General features: G+C 55.2%; 1 protein-coding gene across 8 annotated transcripts in view; it reads right to left on the reverse strand.

The window, feature by feature from the left end:
• The window catches only part of MICAL3 (microtubule associated monooxygenase, calponin and LIM domain containing 3), a 166107-nt gene that overhangs the window by 22922 nt on the left and 118363 nt on the right, over nt 1-24822 (reverse strand). For 4 of the 8 annotated variants that reach the window (XM_037514636.2, XM_054696587.1, XM_054696585.1 and 1 more), the window contains 8 exons: nt 21153-21348; nt 18029-18282; nt 13813-13947; nt 9151-9264; nt 8215-8361; nt 7698-7780; nt 4540-6355; nt 3997-4091 (listed from right to left, as the gene is read on the reverse strand). In XM_037514636.2, coding sequence (XP_037370533.1) covers nt 3997-4091; nt 4540-6355; nt 7698-7780; nt 8215-8361; nt 9151-9264; nt 13813-13947; nt 18029-18282; nt 21153-21348 — 2840 coding nt within the window. Of the gene's footprint in view, nt 1-3996; nt 4092-4539; nt 6356-7697; nt 7781-8214; nt 8362-9150; nt 9265-12618; nt 12682-13812; nt 13948-18028; nt 18283-21152; nt 21349-24822 lie in introns of all 8 variants that reach the window. The other 4 variants (XM_054696586.1, XM_054696588.1, XM_054696589.1 and 1 more) reach the window with 4 other exon arrangements.

Consider the following 24822-nt stretch of genomic DNA (forward strand, 5'->3'; position numbering starts at 1 on the left):
TAAGGGGATGGCGACGGAAAACAAAACAGAATAGTAATAATAATAACAATTTAAAAATTAAAACTAGAACACAGAAATGGAGCAAAATCAGTTAGAAGCTTAAAACAAATACACAGGACTAAAACACATGATTATTTTTCACAATGTCACACAGGACTGCGTCAGTGAGGAGCCTGGGGTTAAGATCCTACCAGCAGCATCTTAGCAAACCTCAGTTTTCAATAAGGTTTGGGCTCGCAGTTCTGCTGAGAAGTCAGCATCTTCCCGACTGTGCCCCGAATCTTAGCTCTTTTCCCTTCCCAGTCTGCCTTGGGTATAGATTAAAACTGTTTCAGTAAATGCTGGCAGACAAAGTGTGTCTCCTTTAGTCTCCATTTGCTTGTGGAAATTCAGATGACTTCTCCCAGCTGCATGCTACAGGGACCTGGGATGTGGGGCAGGTGGTGGTGATTCCTGTCGCCACAGAGAAAAGGGAGTATGAAACCTCAAGTTCTCTCACTAAAGCCTCTTCTGGCAGCGTTTCTCAACAGGGCCAGGCGGGTTCCTAGCAGGCTGCCCAGCAACCCTGGGGCAGAAGGTGGGGGTCATTTCTTAATTATACACAGTAGAAGGGGTCCGAAAAAGCATAAGTAACTGATCTTCACCAAGAACATTTAGGCCTCCCTGGTGGTGCAGGCGGCTGAGCACAGCGCCGTGAAGCTGTCTGCAGCCTCTGCAGTGCGGGTTCAATCCCGGCCGGCCACAGAGATACCCACATGGTGCAGCACACCTCTCCTGACTCGCCCGCTGCTCCCTCAGCAGTGTATTTCAGCAGTTTGCCTGTTCTGCTCCCCACTCTGTCTCTGGTGAACCCTCTCATCCTCCCGCACATCTGCCCTGTACCCCAGTTCTTGTATAAATAAATCTTAAAAAAAAAAAAAAAAAAGAACATTTAGGCCTTCCGTTTAGCCCCTTTCACTTCCTGAGACCAGAGGCGAATTGCTCAGAGCCCCATGGTTACAGCCCTGCTCATCGGCTAGTGGCAGTAAGGGAGGTGGGAGGCGCTGGGGGTCTAGGGGGTGCCCTCCAGTGCGTGCTCCTCTGTGCACCAGCGGGGCCACCACAGTCAGGGAAGAACAAACTTGCCTCCGTGATGGCATGTAACTGGGAGCGCATGTCCACTGCCATAGGCCGACCTCTCCCACCCCGGAGTGGCGAGAGGACAGATTTCAGCATCGGAACAAGTCAAGTGAAACAAAAGGCGAGGAGGGAGGACTCCCCCAGGTAGCGAGTGAAAGCTCCCCAGAAACTGTAACGAGTCGGGCTTGAGGCCTTTACCTGAGGGTGATATTAGAAGGAGGTGGGGAAGCACTTGACTTATTTCTGGGGGAGGGGAGATGCCAATTTGGCAGAGGCAGTGGCCAGAAGGGTGACATCAGGGCACGTCTGTCTTGTGCGGAGTGAGGAGCACGGGAGGGCTGGGAGACAGACATGCATCTGCTGAGAGACACCAAGGCCGTTCAAGGGCAAACGTGCTCTGGGGCCCGCCAGAGGCCACAAAGCAGTGACGCCAGCTGTTTTTAAGTCAGACTGAAGCAAAGAAAGGAGGTACGTGTGCATTACCTCTTGTTGGTAGGGCTACAGGTGTACAAAAAATCTGTACTATCTTAGTTTTTCTAAACAAAGATTTTAAATAAAAATAAGGTATTTTAGTTTTTTTCTAAAAGATGAAACAAAACACAGGTGCTTGCTTCACAGACCATTAGGGATGGTCTCTGATGAAGGGGAGCCCCTTCTCCGAAGTGTGCTGCTGCTCTAGCTGCTGGCTGGGCCCTCCAGAGTCAATTAAACTCCATTTTCACTTTAGGTGCCCCCGGCCCCACACTACTCACCCTATAACTCTTCACTCCTACAGAGAAGTTGAAAGAGGACAATGAAAACCTGGGCATCCTGCACCTGGATTTGCTAGATCTTAGCATTTTAATCTTTATACCATTCCCCTTCCCCTGCCCCCAAATCAAGACCTTTGATCCTAAAAATTTTAGCATGTATTTCCTAAGAACAGAACATTTCCCTACATGACTCTGTCCCTTAACTTGGGAACTTAAACAGGGACCTTGGCATTGATGAGATATTATATTTTTATGCATATAATAATGGTCAAATTTCTAGAACATTCCAAAGTGTTCTTCATGGCTGTTAGTTTTCCTGCGTTAGCTCCCATGTCTGTAAATTCACAGGGCCCTGCTCTTGCTCAGCACACTCAGCAGACACCACACCCCAGTAGGGGTCCAGCCAGGAGCCCTAGGCTCAGATGTGTCCTTACTATTCCCTACATGGCCCGGAGCAGAGGGCTCTGCCTGCGTGGAGTGCACGGGAAGCCTCTGGTTCTGGGATTCCAGGAGTGAGGACCACGTCCACAGAGAGGAGGAGGAGCTCCCAGTGGGGTTTGGGGCTGAGGGGGACCCTCTGGTTAGTGATGCGTGAAGGCCACAACAATGGCCTTGGCATAGCCAGCCTGGGCTGCTGCCACTTGGCATTTTGCCGGAATGGGTCATTAGTTAATCCTGACCACAAAAGCAATCATGGGTGGAAGTTTCGACTGAGAGGATGACCTGCTCAGTGTCTGCACGTCCACACACAGGCACACGCCTTGGACCACATCCTCCTTCACAGATGCCTCAGGACCTCCTCTGGTGGTCCAGTCCCAAACCGAGGTGCTTCTGGACACAAATGTGGGGCCCTAAATACGCCCCACATTTGTGTCCAAAAGCACCTCAGTTCATATCCATGCTTCTGCCTGGGAAAGCATATGGAGCACCCGACCGGAGGCGTGGGGAGCCAGGTCCCAAGGAAGGGCACCTGGGATCCAACCGCAACTCAGTGCAGGCGGAGGGGACATGGGGAAAGCCGTCCTGCAGGCGGGGTCAGGTGAGACAAGAGGCCTTCTAGGAGAGTGGACAGATGAAGAGCTGGAGTGGCCCAGGGAGACAAACCAACCAAGAATGAGATGTGAACTACAACGACTGTTTCCTCCAGTTTGCCAAGTGATTGAAAGCGGGATGGGGTCAGCCCAGCAGGAGAGAACTAGAAACAGGCTGCAGGATCTTCTGTACTGACCATGCATGTGCTGGCTCCGGCCTAGACGGAGCTGTAGCCCCGAGGAAGTCAACATGGAGGGCAGACTCAGGTCCTGGGATACCTTGCTAAGGAGGCCCCTGATGTTTTGGGGGAACTTTTTCATTCCGAAAAGGGAGTTATAGACACTGGAGATGGAGAGGACTTCCACCCTGGTTCCCACCCCTGCACGCTGCCCAACCTTTCTGGATTGCTGTCCCCACCCCAGTACTGCCTTGGGACACAGAACTTTTCTCCATCCCTCTCCCTGCCAAAGCCACAAGGTTTCTTGAAACATAAATGACTGAACACAGCAAGAGAGGTTAGTGGCAAAGGAACCCTCCACACACACCTCACTTTTCTGGAGCGAGGCCCCTGGTCTCCTAAGCCTGGTGCAGATTCCCTAACGCTCAGCACAGAACCCAGGGCAGTTTCCTGGACCTGTTCTCAAGTGGCAAGAAATCCTCTCTGACCCACAAACGTGCAGGGCAGGAGAACCAACAGGTACGTTTCTCAGGGACTAGGTTCCCATCCCAGCCTCCACCAGATCCGTTCAGGGGGCCTGGGGGATGCTACTTCCCTGAGGATTTCTGAGACAACAAGAGCCGATGGACAACACCGCGCTGTGTCCTGGAGACATACATAGCGACACTCTGAGCTGGGCTTCTTTGTAGATCTGCGCACAGGACTCTTGCCATGGAAGCAATTAACCCCAAAGGGTTTCTAGCTGCTCAATGAAAAAGTCCAAAACATCCCCGTGTCCCGCTGGGCTGGGCTTGGCATGCGCAGCTGGGGGAGCTGCCCCTTTCCTTTCACCTCTTCAAAGACCAACACTAAACACGGATGAGGGGCAGGGTGTGGGCCCCTTCGGAAGCCCCGCTCTTGACCGGGCCTACATACCTCTCGCTTGGACTTCTGGGAGGACCTCTCGAGGATGTCGTCGCTGGAGAGGTCCGAGTCCTCCGAGAAACTCAACTGGCGCCGCAGCTGCAGCTCTGGGGGGAGAGGAGGCAGGGGGAGGATGGTGACCAGCCTGTCAGCACCACGCGCACTCCCGACCCACGTCACGCGCGCACAGGGCGGTGGGCGAGGTCTCATCTGTTCCCAGCTCAAGTGATTCTTTGCCCACAACGAGGAGCAGTGGACGCCGACACTGGCCCAGGGGCCGTAGGTGGGCACACTGTGCCCCCGGCACGGCCTGCCCGGTACTGCCCTGCCCATGATGCCCATCTCTGGACCATGAGGCCCCACCAACGCCCATCGCCCTCACTATTTCAAGCTGGTTTCTGAACAAGTCTATTGAGTGGAACACACTCTGGGCAGCCCCGCTTCCCTCCACCTCGTCAGCACAGCGCCTAAGGACCCCGGGGGAGCAGCGAAGGCCAGCGGCTCGTCAGGATACACCTCAGGCTCTGCCCCAGCCGGGCCCTGGTGCCGCCGTACCTGCTCTCACCACGGGAGACAGCCTGTGCTTGGCAGAGTCCACGGTGGCCCCGCTGGAAGGGGTGCTGGAGCAGGACCTGTCGTCCCCCTTCTTCTTCTTGTCCTTCTTGTACCCCGAAAAGACTGACTTCCACAAGGACTTGGGCTTGGCGGCTGCCTCCTCGGGCAGGCTCGGGCTGGGCTTCTCCGGGGGCCGGCCCTCCCCTTTGGACTTCTTCTCTTTCTTGTTTCTGCGGGGGGAGAAGAGCGACGATCTCTTCTTGCTCTTCCCGCTGGAGCCCTCGGATGAGGTCATGGAGCCGTCTGGGCCCCCCGAGTCTGAGGGAGGGGAGAAGACCTCCTCGCTGGTGGCTTCGTGCTTCCGGGTGGACTCCTCAGAGCCTTTGAGCCCCGGGCGTCTGGGGGAGTCAGGGCCGAGTTCTTTGCCCTTGGAGGGCATGGAGGAGGCTCTGCGGGAGGCGCTGGCTGCCAACTCCTGCTCCTTCATCCTGCTCAGCTGCTTGGCCATGGCATCTCTCAACGCCTGGCTCTTGACAGACTTCTCCCTGGCTCGCATGCGCTCCTCGGCCAGCTCCTTGGCTTCTGGGGAGACTACGGGCAGCCCCCTCCTCTGAGGCTGGGCCCCGCTCTCCAGAGCAGGCAGTCTCCCGTTCTCCTTGGCGAGCGGTGGGTGGGGGGGCTTCTCGGCGCGGGCCCAGTGGGAGGGGGGCGTGAAGAAGTTCTCCTGCAGGCTGGAGTCCTCGGTCTGCTCGTCGTACGTGTCCTCCACGTCGTCGGCAAAGGGGATCTCGTCCACGCTCTCCACAAATGACTTCCGCACCTCCTCTCGGGGGGGCTGGGCTGGCTCCCGGGGGGGCCGCATGAAGCTGGGAGGGGGTGGGGGTGGGGTCACCGAGGCCTTGGGCTCTGCTTCTTTAGGCTCCGTCTGACAGGGCTTCCTCTGGAGAGTTGCGGGCTCTTCGTCCTGGGGTGGGGGCGGGGGAGGGCTGGAAGGTGGGGTGAGCATGGTGGAGTCCGAGGTGTTGAAGCTCTGGCTGCCTAAGGTCTTCATATTGGAGGAGCTCCCGTGGAGGCCCAGCCCAGAGCTGCTGGACAGGTCTCTCCGCTCCTCGTGGGCGCTTCTCAGCTCTCTGTCAGATGGGGACTTGGGGGTTGGCAGGGAGGGCGAGTCACCATCCGATTGTGGCAGGCCCAGCCTCTTAGGAGCAGATGGAGGTTTTAGAAGACTGAGCCCCTCACCCTGAAGGGACTTCTCAATGGCAGAGGATTTTAGGGGTGCTGGCTTAAGGGCAGGCGAGGGGAAGCTGGGCTCAGACCCCTTGCCCCGATCCACGGGGGTGAGCCCGAGGCTGCGGCGGATTTCGGCGCTCTTCATCCAGAACTCTGCCACCAGGTCGTTCCGTTTCAGGGCCTCGTCCACAGTGAGAGGGGTGCCCAGCCTGTCCTTGGTGTCTCCTTGGTGCTTGATGAGGGGTGTGGATGTCTTGGCTGGAACAGGCTGGAAGCGTATGGGGGACTTGGTGGGGGATGGGATGGTGGCCTCGGAGGAGGGCTGCGGCTGGGAGCAGATGGGGAACTGGCTGGAGGGGGTGGTGGAGGTAGGCAGTGGCGACAAGTGCTGTGAGCTAACTGGGGAGGTAGGCGTCCTGGCTTCCGGGAGAGCCACGGGCTGAGATCTGATGGGAGAGCTCACGGCTTTCTCATCGGTGGGGGCCTCTGCTTTGGGTTTCTCTTTGGGGAGCAAAAGCTCAGGGAAAAAGCGTTCCTCAGGTGATTTCACCTTGGTAGCAACAGGGGTGAGTGGGATTCCGGCTTCCTACAGACAAGACGGATAGAAGGCACTCAGATGTCAGGGCTTACTGATCAGCACAATACCCCCGGCCTCCCCCAGAGAGCTTCCCCCTAAAGGGGCTGTGCTCACAGAAACAAATCCGCCATCCCTTCAGATTCCAGTGGCTTCAGGAGAGGCCCTCTCACTTTCTGCTGTGTTTGTTCCATTTTTAGAACTGCTCTACTTAGAGAATAGACTTGGCTTCGAGGGCTTGGTTAATCCTGTATTTCTGTGCACTGAGGTGAACTCTGGCCAAAGAACACTAATAAATTCAGCCCTTACCCCCCACCATCAATTCCCTGGGGCCCCAATATCTCCAATGGACAAACATATGGGCCAAACTGAAGACTTAAAATAGCTACTTATTACAAATTGTCCCTCCTGTGTGAATCCTTGTATCTCCCCATCCCCAGTAGCTCAATGAAGCTCCCCCATTTCAGAGATGAAATCAACAACTTCATCTTGCTTCTCAGAATCCCAGAGACACAGCCACACAGGTCCGCGTCTTGGTCTGGCCTCTCTCTCTGATCGGTCCTCAGATAGTACCTCCCAACCACGTTCACCATCTACTTATGTAGCATCTGCCAATGTGTGCTTCACACACCAATGAGAATCTGGATAAATGTTTTTAATTTCCAGTTACACATTCATTTTAATATAATATTAAGAAAAAGGCACCTGACATATTGAACCAATGATTCCACAAGTATTACTGTCTTAGTAATAGATGCGTTTTTAAAATGGTGTGGTTGGGCCTCCCTGGTGGCCCAAGGGGTTAAGACACAACCTATGAAGCTATTGGCAGCCACCACAGCATGAGTTCGATCCCCACCCAGGGAGCGACCCACATGGCGCAGCAGACCTCTCCTGTCTCGCCCGCTGCTCCCCTCAGCAGTGTATTTCAGTCAGTCTGCCTGTTCTGTTCCCCACTCTGTCTCTGGTGAATCCTCTCACCCCCCCACACCTCTGGCATGTACCCCAGTTCTTGTATGCATAAATAATATATCTTTAAAAAAATAAAATGGTGTGCTTGGTGGACATGACAGTGTGGCGCGCAGGGAGGACTTGGGATCGGTACAGGATGGGCGTGGGAGATGCTGCTCTGGTGGGGATGGAGCTAGAACCCCAGGCCACTCCTGTCCTCAGCAGCCTCCCTCAGCACAAGAAGCAAAACAAATGCTTTAGTTTCCCGGGAACAAGGATGCTAGAGGGTTACCTCACCCCAGTCTTTGTGGGGTTCAAGCCAAGGACCCTAAGGCAAAGAGAACAGAACATGTGTACTCAGGGTCTCAACGGTTGTCCCCTACAATGAGCCCCAAACCCTTACCTCTGCCTTGGGGGGACAGACTGGGGAGAACAGAACAGCTTGTTCCGCAGGGGAGCGGATGGGGCTGGAGGCCTGGGAGGGACCTGAAAAGAAGAGACACAGGATTGACAAGAGGAACCTCCCTCACTCCCGCTGAGGGTTCTGCAGTGGAGTCAGCGGCCTGCCAGCCGTGGTCAGACGAGACCAGAGGGAGTGGGCGCTGAGGGAGTGTTCCTACCTCCACCCATAACCCTGTCCAAAGAGCCAGTCAACTTTTCTTCACAAGTGTGACCTGCGTCTAAGCTTTGAGAGGGACCTTCTTCCTTTCACGCCCCAGACGACACGTGGAAGGGGACATTGGCCAAAGGCTCCAGAGGCTGTGCACGGGCAGCGGGGACGGGGGCGGCGGAGCGGCCTGCCCCCCAGAGGCTGCTGTCAGTGCCGCCTGCGCTGAAGACCTGCCTCCTCGGTGCCCGTCTCGTCTGTGCGTGGCTCTCACAGGAATTCTGGAAGCTGTTTCTCCTGCCAACAGACTCACCTCTCCCCTGGTGCTCTGGGGTGGTGAGTGGCTGCTCCTCCTCATTTTCTGATACCCTCAGCTCCAGCTCGGCTTCTGCCTCCGCCTGGTGCCACTGGCGAAGCTGGGTCTCGGCATCCGACGGGACATCGTCAGACCAGTGCTGATCTGGCAGAGGGAAGGGAGGGCAAGGAATGGGCTGTGTGTCCTGAGGGAGGCCATGCCCCTCGCCCAGACCCCACCTTCCTGAGAGCATAGCCCAGCCGGTGCTTCAACTGCAGCGGATCTGGCTCTGTGCCCCCACCCCACACAAGCTTCTGAGTGGCCAAAAGCATGTCATCCTCTGCGACATGGTGTTCTCAGTTCTTGCAGAGTTCAGTTTTCTTTTTGAAATACAGCAACGGTGACACATGACAGGCCATGACAGAAACACCAGCTGCGCCTGTGGAGGGCAGGCCTGGCTCCACGCATACGCCGGCAGTCTGCGTGTCCCTCCCGAGCACTCCCAGCCCGGCTGCCCAACCCACAGCTGAGGCCAACGCTCCCTCAGCCTCCCCTGGATTGTCTTCTCATTCCTCCCCAAACTAGTCCCTGCCCCTTTGCCCCCACCCCGCCAACCAGAGCATAATTTCTAAAATACCCTCTCCTCTTATCTAGCTTGCAGAAGGCCTCTACTGGTTGAGAGACCCTGTAGAAAGCCCCAAATATGCTGCTTCTCCACCACAACTTCATGTGTCCAACAGTGGCTTACGGGCCCCTGAGATGACTCCCCCTTCTAGTTAGTGGCAGGACAAGGGACAAACCAGGAGACCAAATGGCCGTCTCCTCTGCGCTACTTGCTTTTGCTTTAATGCGCATTGTTTTATCTTTCCTGGGTTCAAATCGCTCTTGCGCTGTCCCGCTGTGGGGGACAGGGTGGTCACCACAGCAGAGGGGAGGCTCGGGGGTCCCCCATACCATCATCCAGCTCAGCACCAGTGTCCCCTGTATCCCCATTCTCTGCTGCCTCCCCTTCTATCTCTGCAGGTTCCGAGTCCACATCTTCCTCCAGGTCATGCTCATCAAATGGGACTGTAAAGAAGAAAGGTTCAAGGGAAGAAAAGGAAAGATGGGCAGAGAGACAGCGAGCTTTTGCAAGACTCAGGGCTGAAACGTGGAGCCCATGAGGAGAAGGGAGAAGCCGGGCTCTGAGGGGTCTGGATTTGGACCCCCAGGGTAGAAGTTGGACACGGGGGGCCTCTCTAAGGCAGTGTGTATGGGGGTGGGCTTAGGGCCATTTGAACACACAAGGTTAGCTTTTCTCAACTCTAGAAGGGCCAAGAGGAAGGAGAAGAGCAGTTTAAGCCCTTCCTCGAGCAGCTGTTGCAAGGGCCTCATGGTTGAGAAAGACAGAAAGGGGGGCTCTTCTCCAGCCCAGCCAGCAGGTACCCACCCGTGAAACAGCAGCAATAACGGCTTCCAGTTATCAGGGCTTATCTGCCAGGCCCTGTGTTGAGCACGTCATGCTGCGAGTCATTCAATCCTCATCATAACACAAGTCGAAGGACTCTTGCTAATTCCTTTCTTTCGGTGAGAAAGAAAAACTGTGGTCCAGACAGCCCAGAGGAGCCGCCACATTATGTAAAGGGCCACACAACTTGGCCTGGCAGCTGGTGTCATGTGTCGGGGTTCACTGATGGATGAGGGACCAGCAGGAACCCAAGGGCGCTGAACCTCCTCTTTCAGAGGAGTGCAGCTTCTTTAGGGGACAGTTTAGAGGAAGCCTTTGTGAAGCATAAGGGAGAGGGGTGAGGGGATATGTAAAGCTCATTAACCGGGCTCAAAACTAGCCCCGCAGCAGCACAAAGTGAGGCAGGCACAATGGAAAGCATTTCCCCTGAGCAAGAACCAGCCCCTACACACACACACACACACACACACACACACACACACACACACACACACAAACACCTCTGCACAAGGAGGACTCACACTACCAGTCTGTAGTAAGAGAAAGCAATTAAGAGAGCAGAGGAGCGCTGCTTGGAGGAGGCTGTGGAGCCCAGGCCTGAGGCTAACTGTCCATTCGCTGGACCCAAGGGTTTCTTCTGTGGTTCTAAGCACAGATGCCCTCAAACCATTCCCAAAGGGTTTCCATTCAGGAACAGGGGTTGCGCCTCATTTGCACATACATCATCTTGATGCCCAAAGTCTAAGGTAGGAACCAGCAGCTGCACGGCTGGGCACCTTTAGATGCCACACTGACGCATCAAGCCGGGCGCAGTGTACCATCAGGGTTTCATGGCCCAGGCTCCCGGTCCGCATGTCCAGCCCCGAGGACACAATGGCGAACCTGGCAGGAGCACTGGGAGCGGAGCTCAAGGGCAACTAGAGTGATGTTCCAGAAGGGGCCTCTTTGGGAGGGGGTGGGATGGGAAGAAAGGGTGGGGCGCTCCCAGGATGTGCTGCTGCCTGATTTCTTGATCTAAGTGGTAGTGATATGAGAATTTTTTTTTTAATAATTCCTTAAGCTGTACCCTTACCTTACCATTCCTTTTGCATACTCAGTTTACTGAAACTAAAGTGGTGACTCATGTCCAGCTTTTGGAGAACTATACAAGTAGGTCTGGCATGGACCAGACAATCTAGGTCATGGGGGGTGGGGAGCTCCAGCTATGTCCCGGCTGGCAAGAGTTAATGTCCTGTTCCCCCCGAGATACCAGAGCAGCTCACAGAGCTGGTGATGCTAAGACATTTTGCTAGGAAGATGCTATCTTCTGTGCAAAATACTGGGGGAGAAACTACTCAGTTATTTCTCTAGGTTGACTCCTGGTCACTCAAGGCTGGCTCATGCCCAAGAGTGGAATTCTGAGGCACACAGTTTTGGGGCTCCCCCCAAGAGCAGTCTCAGGGCTGCCCAAGCTCTCCCTCTGGACAGCAAGTCCTCAGTTGCCCCACACCATTCCTGAGAAAGACAGACAGGCGTCTCTTCCTCCCCCAGAACGCTCCTCCCTCACTGTCAACCCTGCCTGGCCATCCAGGGCCAAGGCCTGGCTGGACCCAACCCATGTCCCGGATGAGAGCCAGCACCGGGACTGGGGACACTGACTACGCTTTCGCTGGCAAGTACACAGGAAGTGAGGACACAGGAGCCATCACACAGGTGTATGGCACCACCCAAGGCACACTGACCCCTGAGCCTCAATGACTTTCCTACTTAGAGTTTCTCAAAGAAATAGCTGCTGTAGAGTCAGAAGGAGAAGTCTACAGTTCTCGGGAACACCTTGAAAGGAAAAATTGTCACACATATCAAAAAACAAGCAAGTGTGAAATATCAGTGCAGCAGCAGCAGCTGAAAGAGCTATGGCTTGGGGGGTGGAATTGGGATTAAATTGAGGTTAAGATGGGGTGCGGGGTGCTGGAAGCTGCCACAAGCTATGGAAGCCAGGAATCGCTGACATACTTAGCTTTGGGTTCATTTCAGCTGCCAGCTAGGAAGTCCTGACACCCAGACTTGTCCACCTATCCCGGGGGTACAAACTGACCAGTTAAGGGTGACCAGTCGCTTCTGTTCACAGAGCCAAATGCCTCAGGTTCGGCTCTCCCTAGTGTGTGGGGTACCTCCTGGCTTGTGTGTGAGGACAGTGGGATGGGCTGGTGAAGGGGCTGGTGGTAAGGACCCCTGAGCACTGGCCCTGCCTGGCCCAAGAAGTAGCTGCCAGGACAGTGGCAGGGGCGAAGCTGCCCTTCCTCAGGGGTGCTTGACAGTGTGTGGAGGCCACATTACTGACCTTGCGTGGGCACAGGCCGGGGACATTAAATGTCCCCAAGGGAAGCACTGTGCTGCCAAATATGCCAGCAGCCCCCTGTACAAAACACCTCTCCAGAAAGGTTTAGGGGGGACAACTAAGGGTTTTCAGTTATCTCTTGGCTTTAGCTGAGACTTGCACCTCAGTCTGAAGACCCAGCTGCTGTGACCCTGGTCACAGCCAGCCTGCCCCTCTGTGTTTAGCTGAACAAAATCCACTAATCTTCTGCTCTCCCTTCTCCTCTGATAAGCTGGGCCTCCACGAGGCCCCCTAAGTACTGCTTCCTTCTCTGGTCCTTGGGTTGGTTGGTGGAATACTCACTGTCTCCTCTGCTTCCACACTCAACTACTACCCGGCTGGATGTCTACCGACTTTGTATCTCAGAGCTAAAAGTGTTCCCTCAGCTCGTCCTTTAACCGACCTCTGCTCTGTGCCGCTGCTTCCTCGGGACCTTCCCTGAGGGCACGGGAGCACTGGCCCATGCAAGGAGGGCTGCGGGAGAGGCATGCACGTGTCCCCCCCACCCCAACCTCGGCATGCACTACGCAGGCCCGAATTCTTGTGTTAAGGTACCAGCAGAGCTGCCGAGAGAGAGTGGTTGCGGTGAGTGGGGGAAGAACAAGCATCACCAGACTACCTCCAGAGACCGTCTCCAGCCAGGCCTGCACTGCCGCGCGGCGTATGGAGGGAAGGTCGGGCACTGAATTCAAAACAGACGATAAATACAGAGTTACACAAGAATAAGTGTTCCGGGGGGCCGGGGGGGGGGGTCCTCCCTAAAGTCCAAAACAGAAGAGAAACTGCGGCGAGGTCACAAGCCAGAGGCCTGTCTGGCACTGCAGGGCCGGCCACCTAGGTGATGGGAATCCAGAAGCAGGAGGGGAGAGCAGACACAGAGGGGTCAACACCGGCCTGGGGCTGCAGAGTTGCTGGGTGTTTCTGTTGCTGCAAAAGTTGTTAACAGAGGTGGGTCTGACATGGTGATTCTAAAGGATGCGCACCGGAAACTTACAGGATGTTATAATGCACCGTTACTTCAATTTAAAAAATGAAATGATAAAAGGAAATAAAAGGTTGGTGAAGACGTGGGGCAGAGGAGGAGCAAACGTCCCATGAAATGCTGAGTTTCACGAAGGCAGAGACCATCCTTTTATAAAGTCAAGCCCCATAGGGGTTGTGGCCCCAGCTGGCACTGATGGAACGTGAAGGTAAGAGAGCGAGACAGAGGCCACGGGACCAGGGTCCGTATTTGAAAGACAAGCACAGCAAGGACAGGAGGCCTGGAGGATGCTACAGCAGCTGCCACAGCCCCCAGTCTCTATTTGTTCTCTTTAATGCTCACTAAGGCCTTTCATTGCTCGCTATTCCATCTTTATCCTACCACGGAACACAGGCCTGACCGAAGCCCTAAAACTGGAGATTATGCTACTCGGGAGACCGCCGTGATATAAATCCCTCCTTAAAGCTTCGTTTCAGTTTGAAATCTGCCTCCCCTATCCCCTGTCTGCCAACACACATTCACACTCAGACACACGCCATGTGGAAAGCATCAGAACATTCTACCAAGTGTAGAAAGAGAAACCCTGCCCGGAAATAGTAGCCAATTCTTGGTTTTCCCAAAGTCAAGTTCATTTTACTACTTTGCATCACTGGAGAAAGAACCTACAGCCATTGAAGCCACAGCGAGCTTTACATAGCCTTGGATGAGAGCCAAACGTGGTGGCGATGACTGACGCCAGGAAAACAGACTGTTCTGTGGACTCTTACTTTTGGGGGCCGGGGACAGCAGACACTCAGAGGGGCGTGGGGCCTTGGGTCTTGAAGAGGTTACCTCTAGAAGTAGAGGACTCAGAGGTTGGTACCATTCTCTCCTCCTCTTTCTCGCGAATGTGCGTCCAGTGCACGTCGGCCTGGATCTCCAAGGGATCCGCGGGATTTATGATCTGCTGGAGCCTCTGTCTCCCGGCTGGCGTGCCAGCGAGGGTTCCAGGGTGCAGGTGAAGGGGATGGGGACGGGAGAGGCAAGGGAGAAGGGGAGTGAGCAAGGAGAAAATAAATAGTCAAGGGAAGGAGGGAATGAGACACCACAGGAGAGGAAACAGAAAGAAAAGTTACAGTATTTACCGGTTTAAATAAGAGGGAAAAATTGAGACTATGTCCTCGCGGGCGGGTACGCATGCGCGTGCAAACACACACACACACACACACACACACACACACACACATTCTACTTGTTCAACTTGATTTAGTCATTTCGAACTTCACATATGCTGTTCATGTCAATGAAGAGAACCAGCCATTCTAAGTCCAAGGCAGGAAGACTTTCTGATGCTCTTTTCATCCGAAACTGCATTTGCAGGACCCAGATGCCAAGTGAGGGAAAAACAGGTTAGAGCAGGCCTGGGGAGGATTGCTCCTCCAGAGTCACCGTTGCTTGACTCTGCTGCCCCGCACAGCGGGAGGCCCAGCACACATCAATGGCTTCTCCTTTGAGACTTAAACGGAGTGATAACAGAGGTGTGAGATGCACTCTGCTGTGAATCGGCTAACTCATGCAGACAGGAAGGTGCTTTGTTGGCACTTTACTCCTTATCTCCTGCAGCTGCAATCCCCCTTCCACAATAGGCCTCATGCTGCATGCTGGACTGCGGGCAGGGACGCAGCTAGGGGAGAGGGCAGAGTTGGGGGGGGGGGGCAACAGCTGGGGGCTAGGGGAAGCAGCTGTTGGTCTATAAGTCCCCAAAGCTTGGGCAGTTCGTGGGCAGGGATAAGATAACACCTCTCTGCTTTTCCTGAGGTCAATGCCCTTCTTTAAACTCCACTGGGACCCCTTGACCCTCTCTAGGCAGCACACCTGGTTCCTCAGAGAACTCATCAGGAGCCCCTTCAGGTTATTCTTGCGGTCAGAGCCCTGGGAATCTGCATGCAGCCCCTGCCCTGGGGACTCCCTCTAATTAGAGTTTGGACCATGCCATACAGTTGGTTAAAACCAAGGGACAGCCAGCAACCTGGGGGTGGGGACACTACAAGAGTGAGGGGGGTGGCTTGTCAGGCAGCAAGAGCAGGTGCCACCTGATCTGAAGGAGCCTGGGCCTCCTGACGGGGCCCCGCACAACCTAGCTGAAGAATCTGGCTTTGGTTTTATCATCATAAGCATAACTTCTCGACTTGGGAGCAACACAAATGTACTATGGACTGAACGTACCTACAAGACCCCCAGACGTGGAGGGACAGTGAGTGGGGAGGGTCCCTCACATGTTCCTTACTGGAGCTGTGGTCGCTACAGACTCAGTGAATTTTCCTAAGGTCGACTGGCCTCTATGGTGCTGGATGGGGCTGAGTCCCACCAAACAGCCTCAATGTCTCAGGACCGAGGAGGATTAAGTCAAAGGACAATGTAGGGCCTCCCCGGTGGCGCAGCGGTTGAGCGCTGGGTTGCGAAGCTGCCCGCGGCCTCTGCGGCGCCGGTTCGATCCCTGGCTGCTCCCCGGCCACCGGAGGAGGGTCCCACATGGTGCGCAGACCCCTCCTGCCGCCCGCTGCTCCCCTCAGCAGTGTACTTCGGTCCTTCTGCCTGCTCTGCTCCCTGCTCTGGCTCTGGTGAATTCTCTCACCCTCCCGCGCTTCTGACTGTACCCAGTGCATGTATAAACAAAACAAACAAACAAACAAACAAACCAGCAAACAAATAAATAAAGCATGCCTCTATAAAAAAAAAAAAAAAAAAAAAAAGGACAATGTAGGCCTGTTCTTCACCTTGTGAGCAGCACAGGGAAAGTGAGTTTTCTCTTTCCTGTTAATAAATGTAGCCTTGGGGACTTATCAGTCAGCCTTCCCTCCTTTAACCTCAGAGAGATGTCAGGAGATGCAGTGGAGGGAGGCCTGGACCCCTGAGCCAGGCAGAGCAGCTCTGCCACGCGGGGGAGCGTGACTGACTTGAGGATTTCTACATTAGAGAAGAATCAAGTCTTAGCTCATTGAGGGGAACTTACAGCTAAACACACAAGGGGCATAGGTGGGGCCAAACGGAATAAGGCTACTTCTGGAATGTTCTCCCGCTTCCCCTTGAATTGCTTTTGTCTCAGGTGCTACTTTGTCTATGACCGTCCATGAAGGCTGGGCTCAGGTAGACCGAGGCCTGCCAGGGCAGTTGTGCAAGACAGATCATTTCCTGTGGGACCTGCTCTTGGAGGCACGCTTTGGGGGCTGCTAGGGAGCCAGGGTGTGCGGTGGGTAAGGGCAGTGGGTACCTTTACATGTACCCGGGTCTTCTTCCTTTGAGAGGAGCTGGAGCCACTGGCCTTGCAGGAGTTCTCTGTCCCAGGGGCAATACTCCCCTTCTACAGCAGGGGGAGTCAGACACCCACAAACAGCACCAAGAAGCCCGCGTGGGGATAAAGAATGGAGGGAAGAGAACAGAAAGGAGAGTTATCTTGGCTGCAAGGCAGTCTCATCCTGCCGCTGTCTACATGGGCTTGGAGCCCAAAGACACACACACCACGGGCCAGGAACAAAGGCCCAGAGCTTGGCCAAACTTGTCAGTACATTTCTCTAGTTAAAATCTGTCCCCTAGAGGTTTGGTCTCGATATCAGTTCCAGGTCTAGGAAATGAAGTCTGTATGAGGGAAGCAGGGCCAACCTCCTGAAAAGGGAACAGGCTTTGGCCCTCAGCTGTGCTGGGGCTAACACCACGGAGCCTTCATCCGCAGATGAGACAGTTTCCAACAAATGCCTCTGCCCAGATGCGCTGTGGACAGGATCGCCTGACAAGCGGGATGCTGAGGCAGCCCTGGGCGGGTCAGGGTGCTGCAGACACAGCAGCATGAAGCAGATACCAGCACCCACTGCCCTGCCCAATGCCAGCACCTCTAGGGCCAGACCTCGCTCAGGTGAGTGAGGAGGTAGGGGCGGGTCTCTACACTGTGGGTCTCACTCTGGCCTCATCTACACAGGACAACCAGCTCTAAAGAAGCCCCTTAGGGGCTTGAGGATGCGCCTGCCCTGACCACTCCCACTGCCACTGGCTCCTGGGTTGCTCTCCTGCCCGCCCCGCCGCACAGGCCGTAGTCTGTGGGCTTCAGCTTCTGGAGGACAGGCCAGCAGCGTGCACCTTCGTTGGGAAGGACTCTGCATCCGGGCAGCCCCAGCATCTTGCTGTGCCAGAGAAAACAGACCCTGGGGTGGGCCTCGGCGGCTGAACATGTAAATTTCCAGGAAAAGCAGAGAAAAGCATGAAAAGCAGCAGAATCAAGTCTCTGAGGCCCAGAACTCCGGCATTCCATCTGCTCCTCTGACAAGGGAGGAGGGAACTGGGGCTCATGGGGGCTTATGAGGCCCCCATTCTTTTCTTGCACACATGCCCCCTGGAGGGAGCTCCCATCGGGGTGTCAGGGCACCATCCCCAGGGCAAGTCACAACCACCAGGTCTGCGTGCTTCCTCACCTCCCACCCGACTCCTGGGCAGCCAGGACAGGGAGACAGTGAGGCGCGTCCAGAGGCGGGGAGGGGGCTCAGCAAGTTCTTCCTTGTGACTCAAGGTCTCACAGAACCAGACACAGGGCCAGGAGGGAAACGTCTCGAGGCAAGGCAAGGAAAGTTCCAGAGACAAGTGCACCAACTTGACACAGGGGCTACGGGGCATCTCCTCAGGACGGGGTGCACACGGGCTGCTGTGGAGCACGACTGGACCCCGGGGTCAGCTCTGAGCTGACAGAGATCCCAGGAGCCGGGACTCCTCCAGAAAGTCACACTCTCTTTCATTGCTAAAATCGGTTTCTTCAAAGGAAAGGAAAGGGGAAAGAAGGGAGAGCGAGGAGAGGGCCCCGAGTGACCCGACTCGATAGCGTCCCCCCACCAGCCTCTGCCCCCCGCTTCCAGGCTCTGCTCAGAAGCGCGAGGGACACCGTCTCCACCGCTGAGGGCGGAAGGTCGGAGGCCGCAGGGGCCACCACGGGGCCGTGGGGGGCACGTCCACGTCACCCCGGCCACAGCACCTCGTGCACTCGGGGCCGGGCCGGGCAGGGTTGTGGGGGGGGCTGTTTCCTGACCTTCACTGGACTCCTCCTCCTCCTCCTCCTCGTACTCCTCCTCTTCATACTCCTCCTCCTCCTCTTCATACTCCTCCTCCTCCTCCGCGCCCCCGGGCTGGTAGCTCTTGGAGGCCTCGAGCTCCTCTTCGCTCTTCCCTTTCAGGAGCGCGTGGATCCGCACGGCCTCCTTCCAGGGCACGCCGCCCAGGTCGGAGGTGGGCAGCGGCGGCTCGTCGTCTTCCTCCTCCTCGTCCATCTCGGACTCCGAGCTGCTGCGGGGAAGCAGGCACACCCCGAAGTGAGGGGTGAGGGAGGCTGCGGCGGCGGACGGCCCAGCGGCGTGGTGTGGGGGGAGGGCCAGCCACGCCAGGAAGACCAGCACCTTAGGGCGGGGGCTTTGGGCCAACAGGTGTCAGTTTACCTGGACAGAGGCTGACCAACACCATGTGGTGATCAAGCACTCAACCAATGCCAATGAGAACTCTGGCCCCCAAGGCTTGGCTGGGCGGCACTGCACAGTGCCTGCGCTTGGCCTGTGGGGAGCACTGTCAGGGGGCAGGGCCCAGGGCCCAGGACACAGCGCAGTCCGGGGAAGGCTGACCTAGATCCAGCCGTCTCACCAGCGTACCATTACAGACGCAAAATCAGATGCCTTCTATGAGGAGAGCTGACCTTGGTGCCCAGATCTCCTGGCCCTCCCTAAGACAGGTGCATTTATCGCATCAGCTAGGATGACTGATGCCAGAGTCTTCTGGCCTGCTTCCTCACACTCGGCTGTAAACGCTAAGCTTGAGCCCTCCCGGGACGCCCTGCCCACATCATGCCCACATCATGTCCACTTGCTGCTCTGCTACCCATCAGCTTGCAGATGACAGTGGAGGAAAAGCTCTTACTACAGAGACTCCCTGCAGTCCCCCTGAGGTCAAGGTCTGACGACAGGCTCTCCAGCCCCCACCCCACCCTCGTGCCCACAGCAGGAGCAGAGCATCTCCCGGGGTGCCCAGGATGGAGACGCAGCTACGTGACAGTGACTGCATCGAGAGATGGCCGCAGAGAGGCAGGCACCATGGAGGCTGCCCCGGAGCATGTCTGGTACCAAGCTGACGTGGGGCGCACAGCAAGAGTGGCCTTGCTTAATAAACACCCACTGAAAAACACACTCAAAACTGAACTTGAAAGTTCTGTGTTCTTCATCCCCACACATCTCTTTACTCGTGCGAAGAAGTGTCCTGTGACTAATTCTTATGCTCACACTGTTGATCCCTACTTGGCAGGGCCATTGCTCCCACCCCAGAAGGCCAGCGGGAAGTCTGGCCAATGCTGATGTCATCCCGCCTTTTTTAGCTTCTCCTTCCTTATGGCGCCCTTGATAATCTCCTGAGCGCACTGAATCCTTTTCTCCAGACGCAGGCAGGCCCGGGCAGGTAATGAAAGGGAACTCCAGGGTAAGACAGCAGAGCCAGGAAGAGCTGCAGGGCTGGTGCGTGCTGTGCGGCCCAGGGACACCGCGTCCTGCTCCTCTCTCTACACACAGTCTGGAGAGGTGAACCCCGGCAGCCAGCGACCTGGTGGCTGAGACAGGAACCCCTGATTCCAACCCTGGGGCTCCTTCCCCTGAACCAGCTGCCCCCCCAGCACTGCGGCTCCAGGACTATTTCCTCCAGTACATTTGTAAATAACAACCCAAGGACAGAACCTGTGGCTTATTTTTCTGTTAGGAGAAGTGAAGAGCAAGTGCTCAGTGCAGAGGGGTCAGTGAATACTGAGCCTGAGTGAAGTCAAACGGACGGTGGTGCTGACTGGCCAGGAGATGAGGCACCTCAATGGGACGGGGGAGCGGCTCTGGGGCTGCAGGGAAACGAGAAGCTTCCTGGGCTGGGCTGGGCAACTGGACTTGGGGTCCATCCTCGCTCCTCGTCTTAGTCCCCACAGTTTCCTTATTTCGGAGGGGCGAGATATGAGCTTGTCTACTTTACAGGTGGAGGATAAAGGAATGAATCAGGCTTTTTGAGTCACTGGCCTCTGTGGCTAGCCTCTGCGGCCTTGATCATGTTAATACAGGAGGCGCTTGGGAGTGTGGGCGTGGGCACGTGGGCCTGACTGTGGACTCCTGGAGCCTGGGTGTGCGCATGTGCAAGTGTGCACGCCTGAGCCTAGAGGCAGAGATAAAAGCTGCAGCAGCAGCAGCAGTGGGAGGACAAATGGCGTGACCACAGGAGAGGCCAGGCCACAAGACGACACAAAAGAGAGAAGGCCAGAGAGCTCAGAGAGAGCGTCAAGATTTGTGGGGGGCCTCCCTGGTGGTGCAAGGGGTTAAGTCTCAGTGCTATCAAGCTGTCCAAAGCCACTGCAGCACAAGTTTGATCCCCAATCAGGGAGCTGACTCACATGACGCGGCAGACCTTTCCTGACTCGCCCGCTGCTCCCCTCAGCAGTGTATTTCAGTCGATCTGCCTGTTCTGCTCCCCACTTTGTCTCCTGTGAATCCTCTCACCCCTCCCACACCTCTGGCCTGTACCCTAGTTCTTGTATGCATAAATAAATAAATCTTCAAAAAAACATAGATTCATGGGGGTGCTGGGAGGCTTGGTTGCTGCTCACCTGCCCGCCTGGCCCGTGCCTGCCTCCTTGCATGCTGGCCTCCCTGCCTGGTGTGCTGTGGACCTGGTTACCTGAGAGCATTAAGGCCTGAAAAATCCACTGAGGGCCCTGGGACTCTTTTTATCCATCTGTTCGAATCGAAAGTGAACCTGCCCTGTGCTGGCTCTAGAACAGGATCCCCAAGGGCAGGATCAAGTGAGGCGATGGACGAGAGCTCCGTCATAGACCAGCTCCTTGCAAAGCGACAGTACAGGCAGAGCACCTGTGAGCGCCGGGGTGCCCAGTCTCCCTGTGGAATCGACCCTCCCGCCCACTCTGAGGAAGGCAAAGCATGACCTCACTTCAAAGGAGAGAAGATGGAGGGAAAGAGGTTGTGTCTTGTCTAGGGTCAGGCCCAGCTGTTAACCGGGCGCCACGCTGCCTTCCGCTGGCGGATTCATCAGGGACGGGGAGAGGCTGCAGAGTAAGCCGCCGGCACGCTGCCGCTCTCAGGGAGGCTGGGGGTGAGGGTGGGGCATGCACAGCCCGCACGCTGGCTGACCTGCTGCCCACGTCCTCCTCTGTGCCCTTGTCCAGCACGCTGCTCAGGTTGTGCTCGGCCTGCGTCTCCTCGGGCACCTCCTCCAGTTCCTCGGCCTGCTTCACAGACAGGCGGTAGTTCTCCAGCTCGATCCTCTCTGGGGTGCCCCTCAGCCGCTTGGCGATGCTGGGCTCCTCCAGGCCATTCACACTCGAACCTGCAAGATCAAGAAGCGAAGTTCCGATGACAAACGAGGGGATGCAGCGCGAGCTGCGGGGTCCACGGAGCTGGTGCGGAGTGGGGGTGCCCAGACAGCAAGCAGGAGCCAGGTCGCCAAGGCAGTCAGTGCTCACTTCAGTAAAAGGTGGAGCCCCCTCTGCACCCACCATCAGAGGTCCTGGGTTTCGTGGAAGCCAGGAGAGGCCCTGGGGTGACAGTAGCAAACGAACTTTCCCCCTTTCACTTTCTCTACTAAAGATGCTTTATTTGACTAGCACCTTCCCTTGGTCTCCCCCTTCTAGAACAGTTTCCCCCTGGCTCTCCTTATTGCTACTATTCCTTTTGATGTACCTTTTTGTCCCAATTTGGACAGAGGAGGCCTATCACTTACTCTTTCATGTAACGTGACGCAGCACACAGGTAGGCCAGCACCGCCCTGTGCCAGTGGCCGGCTGAAAGGTCTTGGCAAAATCACATAAGGTCTGAGAACCAATTTCCTGAGCTGTGAGGACAATTCCCATCTCCCAGGGCTGGTTATTATGAACAGGGAAAGGACTTATATACCTTTACAGTCACCCAGAGAAGGGGTGCTCTGGGCCATGAAAACCGGGGAGACAGAGTATCTCCCCAGAGCTTTGTGAATATCGAGGGGGAAGGAGAACCCTCACTATCTGGTCCGACCGTGCCCATCCGTCCACACGGGAAAGCGCTGCAGGCTCTTCCCTGAGGGCGCGTCCCCACAGAGTCCAGTTTTCCCAAAGGGAACTTGTACTCAGAGGACACTTGGCCAAGTACCGCAAACTCATCAACCACCATTATAGGCTTAGATTCTTAGCCCACACCTCAAGCGCCATGGGAAACTAAAAAAAAAAAATCTGCAACCTCAAGGCTGTCCTGAGCAAGGGCTATTTATTTGCCTGATTAGTCAGACGGTTAAGATAAACTAAGATATCAAAAGAAGCAAGAGTGGAGGAGCCCTAGGCAGTGGCTACCACACCCCAACAGACACAGAACCTCCCTCTCTCATCAACTACTGGAACGGTCCAGAGGAGACTGTATGAGAGCAGATATAAAAATAACTGGCACAGGCTGATTTGGAAAGTCAAGGTACAAGCAGTGGGGTCAGGCCAGCTGCCCCAGCCCCACCTGGCCCCTCCACCTCACGTGCTCAGAGCAACAGCAGCCGCATAGGGGCTGTCCGGCTGAAGTCCTTTCTAAGGCTGATTCTTCACTAAGTCAGGGCAGGCAGATGTCAGGTCATTGGAGGCTCTTCCAGCTTCACACATACCAAAAGGAAAAAACTCCCAGGATCTGGGTCACATCCTAAATAGGAAAAAAGGCTCTGGGCCTGACCTAAGGTTCTGCTTTGGAACAGTCACTGCCTGTCTGAGCTCCAGACATCGTCTGATCAGGACAACCTGCTCTCTGCTGATGTGCAGGAACTGCCAAAAGCCTTTACTTGTATTTGCCTGATTCCTAAAGAGACATGAGGGGTATGGATGATCCAAGAGGCTGGGCCTTCCTGGCTCCCAGCAGGCGCTGCTTGTCCCTCTTCCCTTCCTGCTGTGGTAACAAAGCCCCAAGACTAGGTGGGGTGAGCTGCTGAGGACACTTTAGGACTCTGGGCAAATGTGAAGGGTCTCACATAAGAGAGCAGGACACCTGAGGGCCACTCCTTCTGCCCGTATTCATTTCTGGCCTGTTTTCCTATTCTGTTGCCCCGTCCTCCTTTATAAGCCTGGGCAAGCTTGAATGAAGTCTGGAAGTCTGACACGGCCATAGGGAGAGGTACAGTGGGCTGCATTGGTTTCCCTATTTACCAGATCCATAGTAGGATGCCTTAAACCATATTATGAAATTTTTATTTCTAGTCAGGCCCTGCTCTGCTCCCATGAGCAAAACAGGCAAGAGTTCTGTCCTGGGGTGCTGCGTTTTTGATGGACTATGGGTGTCACTTGCTGGGAGAGATCCAAGAACCAGGATGTCAAAAGGTGTCACCCGTGGCCATGTTCTAACAGGTAACAGCCCTCTGATCTGAAGTGACTGGCACCACTGGGGAGAAACACACGCTGGCCATTCTGGAGCATAGCTTCTCTCTGAGGACCGTCCTCTCTTACTTTGGTTTCCCTTGTCAAAGGTTTTGTTTTTTTTTTTTTAATTGTTTCTCTCTAAAGAAAGATTAGCCATGTGTGTCATGATCTCATGCTAAGGAAAGTGCCAAGTCAGAACAGATTTGAGCTACAAGGTCTCAGGGGAAATGCTAAGGAAGATGAATGCTCCTACAGAAAGACCCAGGCTGACAGCACAAAGCGACATGCCAGAGACAAGGCAAGGGGTGTTGGTCAAGGTGGCTTTTGGGCTGGCTGATTCACCGCCCCCATTCACCGCCCCTGGAAATCAGGGTGCCCCTCCTCAAGTTTTACAAGGCCATAGGGGTATATTGGGGGGGAAATCAATGTCTTAATTTTGTTTGGAAATGAAACAGCTACCACTCGCAAACTCACTTGTATACTGGGAAATACGGATGAAACCATTTGAGTAAGTGGCTGTTCTGAAACAGAACCACTGTCTGGCTTGAGCTGGTTTTGTCTGTGGGACGAGGACTGGTTCTTGGGGTCTGCTCCCACTTGCCATATATTAGTCTGTAGTTGGACCCCAGGGACTTGAGCTGGGGCAGGCATAAGACTATAAAGAATCAGCTTGGAAATTAGTTCTCTCCTTCCATCTTGCTTTGAGCCAAGGTTACTATGTGGGCTGTTGCTCAGCTGTCTCAAAGGTGGGCAGGGCAAACCCCATCCAAGTTGAGAGCCATCTTGGCTTAAAACCTGGAATAACAGAATGAGTCACTCTGCCTTGGGGATTTCATCATGTCGCTAATCAAGCTGATGCAGTGTCTGTGGGAGCAGGGCTTTGCCTGTGCCTATGAGTAGGAGGTCACTCCCAGTTCAGAACCAATCCAGGGAGTTTGACTTACCACAACCTAGTTAAAAGGCCCTATAGTTTACAAAGGCCTTGCTCTGATTATTATAAGTTTCCTGGAACCACCAATTTGGGTACTTCTTGTTTTCAGGCCCTCGGTTCACTTGCCCCGGCAGACTCTGACGGGCTCCCATATGTGTGCCTTTCAGCCACGTCTTACTCCAGGAGGGTACCGCACTGCAGCTGTGCATGGAGAGGGATCCCCTTGCTTTGGAGGGCAAAGGAAGAAGTTTCTGAGGCACTGCTATGGCAAGCATATCTACGTTCCAGAGACTCTTCGGGACTTCCTCCTCGGAGGGAGTAGGGATTCCAATTTTTCAACCCGACAAGGACAGGGACACTGTGCAGACTGGGGTGATGTCAAGGGTGCTGAGGGTACCTGCCTTCCCTGGCTGTTTGGGGTTATGAGGGGCTCTGACATCACCACAGCCCTTTGTTCTTAACCTGCATGGTCCCATGGAACTTTGCCTGTAAGTTATTTTCCTAAGGTTAT

Source organism: Talpa occidentalis, unplaced genomic scaffold (genome assembly GCF_014898055.3).
Source record: "Talpa occidentalis isolate TD23 unplaced genomic scaffold, MPIMG_talOcc4v2.1 talOcc4.16, whole genome shotgun sequence".
Taxonomy (NCBI): Eukaryota; Metazoa; Chordata; class Mammalia; order Eulipotyphla; family Talpidae; genus Talpa; species Talpa occidentalis.